General features: G+C 42.4%; 1 protein-coding gene and 1 long non-coding RNA gene across 8 annotated transcripts in view; one reads left to right on the top strand and one right to left on the bottom strand.

The window, feature by feature from the left end:
• Positions 1-6,382, bottom strand: part of ADAMTSL1 (ADAMTS like 1) — an 883,534-nt gene extending 877,152 nt beyond the window's left edge. For 3 of the 7 annotated variants that reach the window (XM_045043887.1, XM_045043888.1, XM_045043889.1), the window contains exon 1: positions 6,108-6,382. In XM_045043887.1, the coding sequence (XP_044899822.1) occupies positions 6,108-6,194 (87 nt within the window). In that variant the 5' untranslated portion in view covers positions 6,195-6,382. The remainder of the gene's footprint in view (positions 1-6,107) is intronic. The other 4 variants (XM_045043883.1, XM_045043884.1, XM_045043885.1 and 1 more) reach the window with 2 other exon arrangements.
• On the top strand, positions 4,876-7,322 carry LOC111557469. The gene is made up of 2 exons (XR_006589233.1): positions 4,876-5,775; positions 6,650-7,322. It is a non-coding gene; the product is annotated as an uncharacterized LOC111557469 (long non-coding RNA).
• Positions 7,323-15,713: the final 8,391 nt, after the last annotated feature.

Genomic DNA, 15,713 nt, shown 5'->3' with positions numbered 1-15,713 from the left:
ATTACACTAATACTAAAAACACATCACAAGACATCACAAGAAAACTACAGACCATTATCTTTCATGGACATAGATGCAAAAATTTGAATCAAAATTTCGTAAACTGAATCTAACAATATTTTTAAAAAGTATAATGTATTAGTCACCTAGTGAGTTTATCCCAGGAATGCAAGGTGGTTAACATTTTAAAAATCAGCGTAATTTATCATATTAACAAACAAGAAAGGAAAATTCATGTGCTAAATAGATGAAGAAAAAGCATTTGACAAAACCTATCATTGATTTCTAATAAAAATTCTCAACAAAGGAAGAATAAAAAAAACTTCCTTGGGGCACCTGGGTGGCTCAGTGGGTTAAGAGGCTGACTTTGGCTCAGGTCATGATCTCACAGTTCACAGATGTGAGCCCCGCGTCGGGCTCTGTGCTGACAGCTGGGAGCCTGGAGCCTGCTTCAGATTCTGTGTCTCCCTCTCTCTCTCTGCCCCTACCTTGCTCATGCTCTATCTCTCTCTCAAAAATGAATAAACTTTAAAAAAAAAATTTTTTTAAATAACTTCCTCAATCTGATAAAGAGCATCTACAAAAAAACTTACACCTAACATCATGATTAATGGTAAAACACTGAATTATTTTTCCCCAAGGCAAAAGCAATCAGTATTTTAATCAGTGTTATTAAATAAGAAATTTAAAATATCCAGATAGGTAAGGAAGAACAGTCTTCATTTTCATGACATGATCATATGTGTAAAAAAAACCTGATGGGATATAACAAAAAGCTACTGTAACAAGCCACTTTGCTAATGTTGCAGAATATGCAAAATTCAATTATTTTCATATTCTTACAAAGAATTATCACGTGCAATTTTTAAAAAACAGTGTCTCTTAAAAGAGCACCAAAAATGTGAACTATTTAGTATAATCTGATAAAAATATCCAAGACCTGTACACAGAAAACTACCAGATATTGCTGAGAGAAATTAAAGACCTAAATAGATAGAGAGGGATCATAAAATTCAATATTGTTAACAGGCTAATTCTCTGAAAATAGATCGATAGCTTAGAACACCCCAAGTCAAATCCCTGGATGCATTTTTTAATTGGCAAATTGATTCTAAAATGCATATGGGAGTAGCCAAGGCAACACACTTGAGAATGAAGGACAAAGTTAGAAGAATCACACTTTCTGAGTTCAAGACCAACTGTGAAGCTACAGGACTAAGGGTAGTGTGGCACTGGCATAACAAGAAACATATAGTTCCCTGGAATAGAGTAGAGAATCCAGAAGATAGACCTAATCATGCATGGACAACTGATGTTCCACAGAATTGCAAAGACAATTCAGTGGAGAAAGGAAAGTCTTTTGAAAAAATCATGCTAGAACGATGACATATCCATAGGCAAAAGGAAAAAATGATCTTGTACCACATACAACAACTCAAAGTGGAATACAGACCTAATGTAAAACGTAAAACCACAGAACTTCCAGTAGAAAACCTCTGTGATACTGAGTTAGGCAAATATTTCTTTAAAACAAGAGCAAACACACAATCTACCAATGAACAATGCAATAATTTCAGTTTCACCAAAATTAAAACTTCTGCCCTTCAAAAAACACTGCCAAGAAAATGAAAAGACAAATCATAGCTTGGGAAAAAAATATTTGCAAATGATCCATCTGACAAAGAACAATTCTCAAAATTCAGTAAGAAAACAACACATTAAGAAATGGGCAAAATGTTTGAACAGACATTTCGCCAAAGAAAATATTTGGATTTTAAATGAACCCATGAAAAAATACTCATCATCATTTTTCATTAGGGAACTGCAAATTAAAACCCGAGCTCCTACTATACCTACTAGCATGACTAAAATAAAAGACTGATCTAACCACATGTTGTCAAGGATGCAGAGAAACTGGAATTCATACATACTGCTAGTAAGAACATAAAATGGTACAACCGTCTGCAAAACTGACATTTTCTTAGAAATTTAAACATACCTACCAATGATTCAGCCATTCCATCTTTAGGTATTTACCTAGGACAGATGAAACCACACAGCCAAAAACTGGAAACATTGTCCAACTGTAGATGTAAGCTGATGGAAAATGAAATGTGATATATGCATACAACATACTACTACTCTGGAACAAATTATTGATATGTGTTACAGCATGGATAATTTCAAAATAATTAGGCTGAGCGAAAAAAAAGCCAGATCAAAAAAAGTAAGGGAGAAGGGTACCTATTATAAGATTACATTTGCATAAAATTCCAGAAAATACAAATTAATCTATATTAACACAAAGCAGATCGCATTTTGCCTGGTGATGTTGGGTTCGAGGAAGGATGGCAGGGAGGGATTCCAAAGTCATAAGGACACCGGGGTGATGGTGTCATGGGTGTATACATACGTCAAAACTTAAAATTGCATACTTTCTGTATGTGCAGTTTATTGAATGTCAGTTATAACTCAAAATAGTACAAAACAAACAAAAAAAAAAGCTGCTTTGGGGCCATGAGATCTGACATTAGGAGAAAGAGCAGAACAAGAATTTGCCACGTTTTCTTAAAACCCTTAGTCATTTTTTTAACCATGCAGAATCATCATGGTAAAAATGAAAATAAAAAATAAAACAAGAGCAAGAACATACAAGAGGACAACAAAAGAGAAAGTATTTTCTTTAAGGTCTTTAGTTGAAAAACAGGCACCTATAAAGGCAGAAATTCTGGGGCGCCTGGGTGGCGCAGTCGGTTAAGCGTCCGACTTCAGCCAGGTCACGATCTCACGGTCTGGGAGTTCGAGCCCCGCGTCGGGCTCTGGGCTGATGGCTCAGAGCCTGGAGCCTGTTTCCGATTCTGTATCTCCCTCTCTCTCTGCCCTTCCCCCGTTCATGCTCTGTCTCTCTCTGTCCCAAAAATAAATAAAAAAATAAAAAAATAATAAAATAAAGGCAGAAATTCTTTCCAGCCTTCCTGGAACTATTCATTACTAAATTCCTAACAAGGATGCAGTTTAGAATCCCATAGTAAATGAATATATTCCGTTTTAATATTCACATGACGCTATCACTGATAAACCACCAAAAGAACATGGATTGCCACTAAGCGACATTTGTAAGCAACAGTAATGGATTTATGCTGAGCAAGCCATAACCCTCTCCAACAACTTTGTTTATTTTTACAGTGGATTGCTACAGATGGGTGGTAGAAATCATTAAGTAGTTGATAACCCCTACGGGTGTCGACCATTAATTATCTACTTCCCTACCTGGGAGAAATTTAGGCAATGGGATGAATTTGGGTTCAGCCGATGAAATGAAATTGATATCAGTAAAATAATCTGTTTTACAAGAGCCCAGAGTGAGCTACCTTCCAAATGCACAGGAAAAGAAAAGAAACTTACAAGTTAGGAGAGTAATTCGGTCCGAACAGAAGCAAAGGGAAATAACCCCTGAAAGGAGAAATTCAGCGAGGAAAAAGGAGAAATGCTGGTGTTTCAAATAATCTGATTTGCATTCAGATTGTTCTTTAGACTTTTGGAAAATATGGCTCAGGTGTAATTCAGTTTAGGAAGCCAGAAGCCCTTGAACACAGATCCTCCTTCTAGAGGGCTATAAGATACTCAAAGAGGTCTGATAACTCTGATAGTGATGCTTTCATGTACTGAGGGCTTTGATTTAATAACAGTTTAACAAATGTATACATTCCAAACAATATTCAAATCATTTGGCACTGGCTGTGGTTTATAGAATGACTTCTTGGTATTAAATAACCTCAAGTTTCTGGTCTTAATTCACTGATTAGATATAATGCCCTTGTGTTTAAGTGAGGAGCTTAAGGGATGTTGCAAGATGAACTGCTTCTGTCACCTAAGTTAACCCTAAAGCATATTCCATTCCACCAGGATACGGAATCCAGCTACCACTTTAAACTCTCTTCTCTCCCTTCTCTGACAAGTTTAGTCAGGCTTCTCACATGTGGAGAGCAGCCCTGCCGAATGGAACAAGAAAAACTCACTTGGAATTAAACAACAAACCACTTCCAACACAAAAGGCGCAAATCTGCTTTTATCATCTGTATCCAGAAGAAAGTAGGTTGAGAAGCAGAGCAAGGAAGAACAGGTACATAATGCCAGGAGAAATCAGTTTGTCCTGAATATCACTGGGCACTGAATGAAGAAGTAGAACACACACACATATGTGAGCCCCGCCCCCCCCCCAAAATCCTACAGTGTGCATCTTAGCATCTTCATTACACCTTTGCTTGGTTCATATACTATCAGATACTTTACCAAAAGCTCAAGGAAAGGTAGAATTCCTGCCCCTGCCATTATTTAGAAATAAGACAGAAGGCATTCTGTCTTGATTTGGCTTACGTGTCAACCTGCCTGGTGTTGCTGAAGCTGGTAGTACCTTGGGGAACATAGACCAACACCCTCATTTTGCAGATGAGGAAATGACACAGGGAAGCAGCCAGGACTGGATGTTATAAGTTAAGACTCTCTCGTAGGCCCTTGACTGTTCTTTACTCCTTTGAATTTCCTTTCGACGTCCTGATTCTTTAAGAACAGGTCACTGGAAGGCAGGTCATTTTTACACAGGAGTTTTCAACCCAGCTCCACCATGGTATCACCTGGGAGCTTTATAAATTCTGATGCTGGGGCTTCACACCTCCTGCCCCAAAGGATTCTGATGCAATCCAGCTGGGGTGTGGCCCTAGCACTAGGAGTTTCAAGAGCTCCCTTGGGCAATCCTGACGTGCAGCCACCTCTGAGAAGCTTTGCCATGAAGCAAAGCATACTGGGAATGAAACTTGCTAATAATTAAGACGATCTTTTGCAATAGTTTTTCATCCGCCAATCTGAGCAGGTGTTTCTTGTTGAAAACTTCTACCTCTTATTAGAGTGTACCCTGCTCCTCAGGTTCTAGCCGGCTCTGGGCCCTTCCTCACCACCGTTCTGGGGCCTTGCTCAGCCTCTAAAAGCGCACCGCTGCACGCAAAATGACCACAAAAATAGAGACCTGAAAACAAGTTTCAAAACGTTAAGTAAAAGCGAGGGAAGGAAATCCCCCGATTTGGACAAGTCTTCCATAAGCAAAACAGAGGAAAGGGAGGCTATCTGGCGATAATTCCGGCCAAGAGTATTTGGGCATTTTCCCAGAATTACCCAAGTAATCCCGTGAAAAGCGAATCTATGTAGGCTACATTATGCACAAACTGCCTAAACCGTGAGTTTTAATCAAAAGTTACCTGACTCTGGAAAGCGTTAAAGGCAAAGACACCACAAGCATCATAGATTCGACTAGCCCCTGGCCCCTTCCCTAAGCATCTCCCTCCAGGGTCTTGCAGTAAGAAACCACAACCAAGCAGACAGTGAATTCAACACTCCCCCTGGGCTCTTCTGCTCTGCCTCGGGACCTGAGACGCCCACTCAGGAGAACGCCCCATTTCCTGCACCCTTCCAGCTCAAGAAAAAAAAAACCCTAGGAGCATTCTGAGGGGGCGTGGTGAGGACGAGTCCCAGTACGCCGTCCAGAACCACCTTTTCTCCACCGCAGAGGTTCCGGGAGCCCCCCGGTCCTGTATCTGCACACCTTACAACGCCCCGCCCCCGACACTCGGACGCAGGTGGCCCCAGGACAAGGATGTCAGAACTTCCCTGGGTCCCGGAAAGGACGGAAGTGAGGAGGAGTGTCCCAACCCGCGAGCCTTCCCCTCGCCGCCGGAGCCGCCGCCAGGAAGAAAGGTCTCCGCCGAGGACAGCCCGGAAGAGGTGCGGGGTCGCGGACTCCCTGAAAGTGGGCCGCACCCGGGCTCTGGCGCCGTCTCCTCCCCGCGACTCTCCCCAGCTGGAGGCCCGTCCCTGGCGCGGGCGGGACGCCGGGACCGGCCCCAGGAGGGTAGGCTGAGGCTCAGCGCAGAATTTGACCCCGGCAGCCCTGAGCTCGCCACGCGGGGCCGCCTTAGCCCCAACCCCGTGCCACCTGTCCTCGCTGGGGTGGCAGCGCAGCCCCAGGACAGGCCCCAGGCTGAAGCGCTCCCCGCTCTCGCCGACTAGAAGTCCTAGCAGGGGGGGAGCGACGCCAGACGCGCAGACCGCCTCACCTGTCCGGCGACGTAGAGCAGGCACCAGGTGCCGCCAAAGATGCGAACCAGGAGCCTCGTGCGCCAGGGCGCAGCCAGCCTTGCCATGGTCCCCAAGCGGGGAGGGAGGGGGTTCCGGGCGAGACCCCTCCCTAGAAGCGGTAGCCGCCTCCCGCGCTGGCTGCAGGGCTCGGCCGCGGCCGCAGCAGCCGGCGGGCGGACTGAAGCGTGCGCCTGCGGGGCAGGGCTGCGCCGGGCTCTGCCGCGCGTCCTCTGAGCCGCCCTGCGGCTGCGGAGCCGGGCTGCTTTGAATGGGAGCGCGTGCGCTGGGGGTGGGGGCGTTATTTGTGAATGTGCTGCTTGTCTTGGCTCGGGATGGTTCGCGCTCCAACTCCCCCCCCCCCCCAGCACCCCCTCCGGCTCCTGCTCCTCCCCTCCTGTGTCAGCCCAGCAAAGGCGGGGAGCGCAGACACCCAGCCGCCCCGGCAGCGACTGCGGTGCGCCTTTCGGGAAACCGGAGCAGGGCTAAGCGCTGGCTTCTATTTATTTATTCTTTTTTAAAGGGAGGGTCTCGCACTGCACACCTTGGACGCGTTTGGAATTCGACCCTGCCTGCCCTGGGAGAATTCGGGATGAGAAGGAAAGGCTCTCCCTGGACGCTGTCGCTTTCCCCGAAACGAGTCCTCAAGGCCGTTCCCTGCGCTCTTTCCCTGGGACTTGGCGCGCCGCAGCCGCTCTGGGAACCTCGCAAGGCCCTCCGGGGACCCGGGAAGAGGGGCGGTGATTAAGGAACTCTACCCCACACAGTGCGCAGATCTGAACGTAACGGTTTGTTGTCAGCGGAGACCCATCCTCTGGGTACGAAGAGATTATCCCAAGGAGTTACTGTTTTGCAACCTGAGACTGGGGAAAGAGGACTTTGCTGGAGAGCGGCGGGGATCCACGACAGCTGGGTTGGGACGCAGTCTACCAAGAGCCAGCGTTACCCATAAGGAGCCCAAGAAAATGGGTTCCGTGAATCTGACTTCACTTGTCTTCTTGTGTCAGTGGTTTTCTGAGGCAAGCCAGAGCTCTCCCTTGTCCAGTGTGGGCCGTGTTCTTATGAATTAGACTTGAGGCTGTCAGGCTTTCTCTGTAACAGAAAACAAACTTTGTGCCCCCTTGGAGTTCTTTGCCATTGGGACCCAGGTTCATTTCTTCCTGAAAACCTGGCGCCCCAGAGCCAGTCTCCCAAAGCACATTTATGAGAAAGTAAATCCCCCCACCCTTCTCCCAACCGTCTTGCAGGCCACTCCACCCCTCTAGAACCTTGGCAGTGAAGCTAACAGAGGCGGGGAGCTGGCCCCACTTCAGTAAACTCTAGGATAAGAGGATTCAGCGCAGCGCACGTGAAACAACTTTTGTGAAGTTCCCACGTGCGCGCATTGGGATGAACCCGGCCCAAAATGAAGACGCCGCCATACTCCCTAGCAACCATTCATTCAATGCACATATTAAAGCCAAGCGCTGTGCTTAAGCGTTGTAGCCCATCAGCGACCTACACAGATTTGGATCTTGCCCATTTTAATTGCATAAACAGACAGGATGCAAACTGCTGACCACGAGAGACATAGGGCAGAAATGCCTATAGGAAGTGAATGTTCAAATGTGCCAGCATGAGCATTTGTGTCCACAAATAGAGTGATTTTGTTCTCTTATATAGTCAAGGAGCTGCTTCTCAGAATCCATCTATTTACTCACTATGTGTGTATTTGAGTTCTCAAGGTATGAAAGAAAATCAGAGTGGAAAAAGAGGGGGAAAAATCCCTCTTTGAACTTAAAATCCCAGAAAGTCAAAGCTTGGAGTTCAAAACCTTGAAATTTGTTTTAAGGGCTGTAGGCCAGGTTTTCAACTTCAATTGGTAGAGAAGAATGGATAAGATATTGAAAAACAAAACACCAAACATAAAAAGGAACAGGAACGTGTTCTGTGGAGGATTGCAAATGGCTTGTCTTACTAGGGCCCTTGAGCCACAGGTTAGGCAGAAAAAGGCAAGGCTTGGGGCGCCTGGGTGGCGCAGTCGGTTAAGCGTCCGACTTCAGCCAGGTCACGATCTCGCGGTCCGTGAGTTCGAGCCCCGCGTCGGGCTCTGGGCTGATGGCTCAGAGCCTGGAGCCTGTTTCCGATTCTGTGTCTCCCTCTCTCTCTGCCCCTCCCCCGTTCATGCTCTGTCTCTCTCTGTCCCAAAAATAAATAAACGTTGGAAAAAAAAAATTTAAAAAAAGAAAAAGGCAAGGCTTTGCTTGGTGGGGTGGTAGTCCTAACATGGTGGGCTGTGAGAAGGTAAAACGCCAGACTGGAAGGAAAAAGGGAACCCACATTGGTGTGCCAGGCAACATTAACTGAGTTAAATCTTTTTTTTTTTTAAGCCCTCAAGATAGGTGCATATGAGAATATGCATATGGACATATGAGAATCCAAAAACTCAATGGCCATATATATTGGAGCCAGACCTGGAGAGGCATACAGTAACAGAATTTTCAACATTGAAAGGGGATTATAGCCCAACTACATACTCCAAATACCAAAGAGGTTGGCCATCCAGTTCAATAGGCACGTTTTTATTTTTAAATAGGTGAAGAAATTAAGGCCCAGGAAAATGAAGGGATTTGTCCAATGTCTCACACTTAAGAGGTCTATGAATTTATTCCCAGTTCAATGTGGCAAAAAAAGGGGGGGGGGAAGCCTTTATTCCTTGAACAATGAGGTAACAGAAGGAAACAAATTTAAATTAATGGGACAGTTAAGAATAAGGTAAAAAGAGGGTAGTAAGTCCAAAAGGAGGAAGACCAACCAAAGATGCTGCCATAAACCACCAATGAGGTGATGAAGGCTTCCATTACTAGAGATGTACTCCAGCTATCAGAGAACAAAGCTGGTGCTTGGAAAGCCACACAAGAGAAGGAAAGTATCATCTATTCTATATGAGGAGATGGCACTTCCTTAGAGCACCTCCTCCATACCAGAGGCTCAACCCCAGTTCCTTGACACTGAGTCAAATGTTAAAAAATAGGCTTGTTTGGTAATTGTCCACCATTTGCTTAAAAATCTATAGATTCTCAGGGCACCTGGGTGGCTCAGTTGAGCGTCCAACTTCTGTTCAGGTCACGATCTCACAGTTCATGATTTGAACCCTGCATCAGGCTTGCCACTGTCACCGCAGAGCCTGCTTTGGATCGTCTGTCCCCATCGCTCTCTGCCCGTCCCCTGTTTGCTCTCACTCTCTCTCTCAAAAGTAAATAATAATAAAACATTTTTAAAAATCTATAGATTCTTAAATTACTTTCCAACCAATATCACTGATAGTATAAGAAATAACTGGGTGAAAGAGGAGTATTCTCATTATCCACTGAAGATCAAGTTTCCTTGATACTGCATAAAACATAGGGAGGATGCTTTAAAACAGATGTCTTCACTTAACATCTTAATGACCTCACTGTAACAAAAGGACTAAGAGCTGTCACATTCCTCAGGTCTTAGAATCCACACAGGGTATCCAAGGTATCCGAAGACCCCAGCCACTATGATGGCTCTTTGTCTCACCCTAGCCCCAGTCTTGCCAGAGCCTCTGCTCTGGGCCACAAGCCTTCTCATCTGGCACTTGCCCCAGGAGATGTGTTTTGGGTTCACCGGTCAGACTTCTCAAAGAATCATTCCACTAGAACACTAGAATACGTGATTCTGAGACTGTAGTCTACCTGTTGATCTCAGGTAGACTTCTACTCCAGAAGTCTATTCCACTGACTGCTTACTACGTCCCACTTCCTTCTTCAGCCCTCTCTTTTCTTCCTGTCTCTTTTTGTCCAGCATACTTTTTTCCCCAGGACGCATCATTTCCAGAACACTTTCCAGTACCCTCCACTCCCTTGGTTTTTTCTTCACATCTCAACTCAAAACAAACTCAGTGATCTGCTTTCTCAGCACCTTGACCTACAGGGGCACATGAGAGCCACAGAATAGGAAAGATAAGCGGCACCAGGGCATCATCTGACCAACCTCAGTGGGCTCAACACAGCCCATCCATCCTCCTGGACCACGCACTCTGGCACCATCCTGCCCCTTACAATGACTGTTTCAAACTCTCTCCTGTCTCCAAACCTCCAACCAATTCCTCCTTCACCTCTCTCCCTTTCAACAGATATGCAGAGCTCCAGCTTCTCAGAGAGGAGACAATCAGATGGGAACAACTTCTAATTTTACTCTTTTCCACCAAATTTGCTTATATCCATAACCATCTTCTTCACCTCTGTTTTCTTTCTAAGGCCAATCCCTCTACAATGCTCTGGGTCTACTCTCCCCTTACCTTCAACTAGTACAGAAACAGTACAGATTTTCCCCAACTTTCTGTGGTATATTCAGCAATGTCCTGAAAACTGCATCCTATCTTTAAATAGGATATTTGTCATGTATCACAAAAAATATATTCACTCTCCAACCACGCCACATATTTTCTCCATGATGATACCTATTAAAGGTTTTGTGTATACCGTGTATTGCCTTCTTTCCTTTCTATTTAATCCCCAAACCATTCCAGTCAAAATTCAGCCACCATCTCTATACAGATATAGAAACTGCTCCAGTCACCACTTACTCCCATGAGGTCATATCCAAAGAACATTGGTTGGTCCTCTTCCCACTTGTCCTCACAAAACCATGAGTCATGGTCAATCATTCTTTCCTTCTTGGCTGTTCCTCAGATATTGGCATACTACTCCTAAGAACATATATTTCGTAGGAGCTATCCCTTCCCCTCCCCGACCCTGTATCTAGTTACCTTAATACTAAACCCCTCCCACATCTGGGTTGGATTCCTTATTTATATGTACTCATATATCTATATTCCTTTCCCTTAGAGAGTTTACTCTAATTTGTAATTATACTTTTAGTAGTGTGATTAATTGACCACAATGTGTCTTTCCCTTCCCACTAGGTTGTAAATTCTATAGGCGCACTTTACCATGCCATTACAGTGCCTCCCAGTCCAAATCCCTAGAATGTCATATTTGACACAAATCAAAATTAAATTAATAAATGGATGAATTCATATTTCACATCTTTCAGTGACCTGACCTGAAATGTAATCATGAAGTAAGACACAAACTGCAAGTTTCTTGAGAAGAGACATTATATGCTCTTGACCTTTATCCTAGTACCTACAAAAGTCCTAGGAACATAATAGGTAAGAAAGAGAGAGACAGACAGAGAGAGACAGAGACAAAGACAGGAAGACAGAAAGAAAGACAGAAAGAAAAAAGCCTGGCTGACTAAGAGAATGGACAGAATCCACTAACAGAATGAGAAACTGCCGAATCAGGTAAATTTCTAGGCAAACTCCAAATAAAAATCCACAGGCCATACATTCTTAAATAGATCAAACTTTCAAACTACACTTCATTCTTCCAAAAAATATAAATAAAGTTTGGTACAGAGCCAGTTATGTTTCTGATCATCACCTTCAAGTTTTCCCCAATAAGGAGAAAAGAAAAAGTAAATAATTTAAATAGTAGATATAGAATATCCACCAGAACACAAATTACATTTTTTACTAAATACTTAGAAGCAGGAGGAAGGGGGAGGTGCACATTCTATTACCCAGAGTTAAGATTTATCTAAATTATTTCTAGTTAATATATCACATACATTATAAAATATTCAGCAAGAAAGGAATTTTCTAATAACTGGCTCAAATCCTGCTTCATTCCCCTCTTGTTCTTTAACTAGCTGGAAATGCCCTTCTTGTCAGTCTTTATTTGCCTCGGTAGACAAGCAAAACACAGAGCAAAGCTGTTCAGTCAAGCAAAGTGTTCATTTTTGACAAGTTGAATGTCACACACTTTGTTCAAAGAAAATATACATACCTGAATTATACAGTTAAAAGTCTCCTCACTTGAGTGAAAGCTGTTTCAACAATATTCCAGTCCATAGAGACATGTGGCTTCAACTATTACAAACTGTTAAATTATGTGCATAATAAAAAAATGATAGAAAACATAAAGTAGTATGTTTATCTCTCACAGAAATGACTCAAAACCATATTTCAAGAAAGTAAACACTGGAAACCAGCAGTTTTACGTATTCTCTGCCCTAACTTAATCTCTATTCTAATTTTGTCTTTTACGTGAACATACAGTTTTTTCTTCCTTTCTAGCTACTGTATTTGTGGATTTTTAAATTAAAAGCATAAAGATTAGCTGAAGCCAGATAAACATGGTTATGTGAATTAACATCCAGATCAAAATATTTTAAATTACCTCTGCTGCCTTCTAAGGGGAAAACACAGCATCCCATGAGGGTTATAACTTATCAGCCGACTTATCTTTCTGTTCTGTAACACTGAGTTACTGAGGAGTGTTTGAGGTTGCAGGGACTTCCTGGCATCTGTCTAAACTGCATTCATGATAGTGTGTTAGTAATGCGCATACTTAATCTCTTGATGTTGGCTTGCGGGAGTCTCAAATATAAAATGTGACAGCATTTGTTTTTCTTACCACATAAAAAAATGACATCACAATCTGTTAAGAGGTTAAACCATATATTATGGCTTCATTTCAGAGTCACTGTTTGCGTCATATGACTGCCCAACAGGGGCCGAATCTAACACACTTAACATTCCTAAGGCTAGTAACATATAGCCTCTGGGTGAGGCCCATTGGGTGTGGTTTTATCGCGCAGAAAATCTTATATAATAACAGCCTTTTCAAAAAATGGTCATTCTTTCTCCATGTGTTGAAGAATTTGTCCAAATAATACAGCAAAGGACAACCGAGGTTATAGAGGAATCAAAAAATTACATTTGGAAGCTGACATTTATTCTGTTCATCTTCTCTGGAGACCTCAGAAACTGTTTACCTGAACTTGGCAACAATTTTCCATAATTCACTCGATCCGTCAACAGTAATATTCAGTTTCCATTTTTGGCTAGCCATTATGACAATATGTAAAAGTAGTAAGAGATATAATCCCTGTGCTTTCAGAAGTCACAATTAAGTTTCACACAATACATTTATAAAAGAAATGTGTATCCCCCAAATATTTGTTCTTCATTATTTCAGAGGCCCGTAGAAAGCATGGTATTCTGTTGCAGCCATTTTTGTATCCTCAGCAACTACCACACAGCACAGCCTCAAAAGTTTGCTAAACTGCACTGAACGCTTATTCTAATGCAAACCACATCAATGAGAACCATGAGGAGCAAACAGGAATTCTGTATTTTGCCCTAGCTTCATAAAGCCCCCGTCAGATTGTGTCAGTGATCAGAAACCTACTTCTCTCAAATGCCGATATGGCGAGCTCCAAAGTATAAACTATTAGACAGAAAGTACTAGTGGATCAGTCGATAGTTCTCAGTCAGCGAATTCAACATTGTATTAGAAAGGTTTGTTCTCGTATGAAAGAATACCATTTTAGGGGACCCTGGGTGGCTTAGTCAGTTAAGTGTCTGACTTGAGCTCACGTCATGATTTCCAGTTCGTGAGTTTGAGCCCCGAATCGGGCTCTCTGCTGTCAGCACAGAGCTCACTTCAGATCCTCGGTCTCCCTCTCTCTCTGCCCCTCCTCCCCTGCTCTCTCTCTCTCTCTCTCTCTCTCTCTCTCTCTCTTTCTCTCAAAAATAAATAAGCATTCAAAAAAAAAGAACAAGAGCACCATTTTAAAATCTGAGTATTTTGTATGCTTTGGAATGTCTTGCTTCATTACAACATCACCCAGCACCATAGCTGTTCATGTTCTTTCTGCCCCCAGGTGCACTACGCATACTAGAGAGCTGGTGGATGAAGTAAAATACTTATTCCAAACTCAGCATCTGAAGTTTCTTGATGGTGTCATATGACCTCTAAAATAAGTCCCAGGAGTTGGGTTCCCATGTCATAAAATCACTCTACCCAAAGCAACAAAAGCAAAATATAGTAAAACCTTGGTTTGCAAGCATAATTCATTCCAGAAACACGCTTGTAATCCAAAGCACTTGTGTATCAAAGCAAATTTCAAGAACCATTGGCTCAGTGGTGATCACGTGACATTTGGTATCACGTCCTACTTATATGGCAAGATATCACTCATTTATCAAGTTAAAATTTATTAGAAATGTTTGCTTGTCTTGCGGAACACTCGCAGAATAAGTTACTCACAACCCAAGGTTTTACTGTACTGTCATCTATGTACCTAAGCATTTTCAGTTGTTGCCTATGACTGGGTATCAAGGGTTTCTGCTTATTATAACCACCTTTTCTTTTCTATCTGAAATTAGTGCTCAAACAAAAGGAAAATGGACCTCTTTCTTTTGAACTAAGTTATTATTCTGTTTCCCTAGAGGTATCAATAAAAGGCAACTGTGTTAAGTCCCACCTCTGTTTGGTTTATTCTGAAAGAAATATCAGTGTATATATGGACACAATCCCCTTCAGTTTTGCCAGAAAAAAAAACAATAAAAAAATCAACAGTCTCTGGATGGTTCAAAAAAAAATCACACAATGAGAAAAATACATGGGAACACATGATTTTGTTTGCTTTTCATTGACAACCTTGTAAAACTAATCCCTTATAGAATCGTAATTAAAACAAATTGCAATATGAAACAGAATTTGAAAGCAATTGTTACTTTTGACCCCCAGTTAATGTCTGATATATTTTTACCTGTTCTACTGCTTTATGTATTCTTATGTTGTCCTTCCTATTCTAAGATGCAAGTACCAATGATGTCATTACATGCTGGGAAGGGGAACATAAAGTTTGAAGCAGGACATAGGTTTTTTTCTGAATTGGATACACTGGCCAAAAAAGAAAAAAAAAATGCAGTGGCAAGAAATGAAATTCAGCCAAATCAATGAGATTTTTGGCAACTATAAAATAAACATGTTTTAGAAGATACAGCTGATCTTTGCTTATAGGATTAAACTTGTGAAAGTGCTTTGTAGATTATAAAGCAATATTAAAAACATCTTCACTCATTATTTAGAGGTGCTAAAAACCAAATTCAACTAAGTTTGAAAATCTAATTGGCTTTATTTAATGATTCATGAGTCACACAGCATCCCCTCTTAACAGGTGGAAAGGAGTTCCAAGGAGCAGCGTGAAAGGAAAGGCTTTTATAGGCAGGTGGAGGAGAAACAAGGAAGTCCTAGCAAAGTGTGGAATTTCAGGCACCTTCTTTTAAGGGAAGGCGGGAGTCTATCAGGCAGATTACCTCACTAGTGCTGATCAGGTAATTCTAGATTGACTAGTAAAAGGTTACATTCCCGTTAAAGGCTGAAACCGCAATTAGGTTAGGTATTACATCTTGTTTGGCTTACATGGGGCTTAGCACAAGTGACTCTATTTAGGGCCTGTTGTGTCTTTTTAACAGTGGTATGGTGCTGTGTTCCAGAAGCATTTAAGACAGCTTATAAAGATATATGTTTAAACAAAATGTTAAGATATCTAAAATATCAGTATATAAAAGTAGGTGAGGACATTAGAATCCTCAGGGGATAAGAGCAGGGTGGGATCCATTGGGATATTTCAGGCTCTACTTATCTTTTCGATATTGGTTGAATGTCGTTACTTGGAGCATGAATTGACTTCATAATTGAACAATAAAGACATTTCCATTT

Source organism: Felis catus, chromosome D4 (assembly GCF_018350175.1).
Source record: "Felis catus isolate Fca126 chromosome D4, F.catus_Fca126_mat1.0, whole genome shotgun sequence".
In the NCBI taxonomy this organism is placed as follows: Eukaryota; Metazoa; Chordata; class Mammalia; order Carnivora; family Felidae; genus Felis; species Felis catus.
The sequence above is the reverse complement of the archived record's forward strand: the minus strand, read 5'-3'. Positions and strand labels throughout refer to the sequence as shown.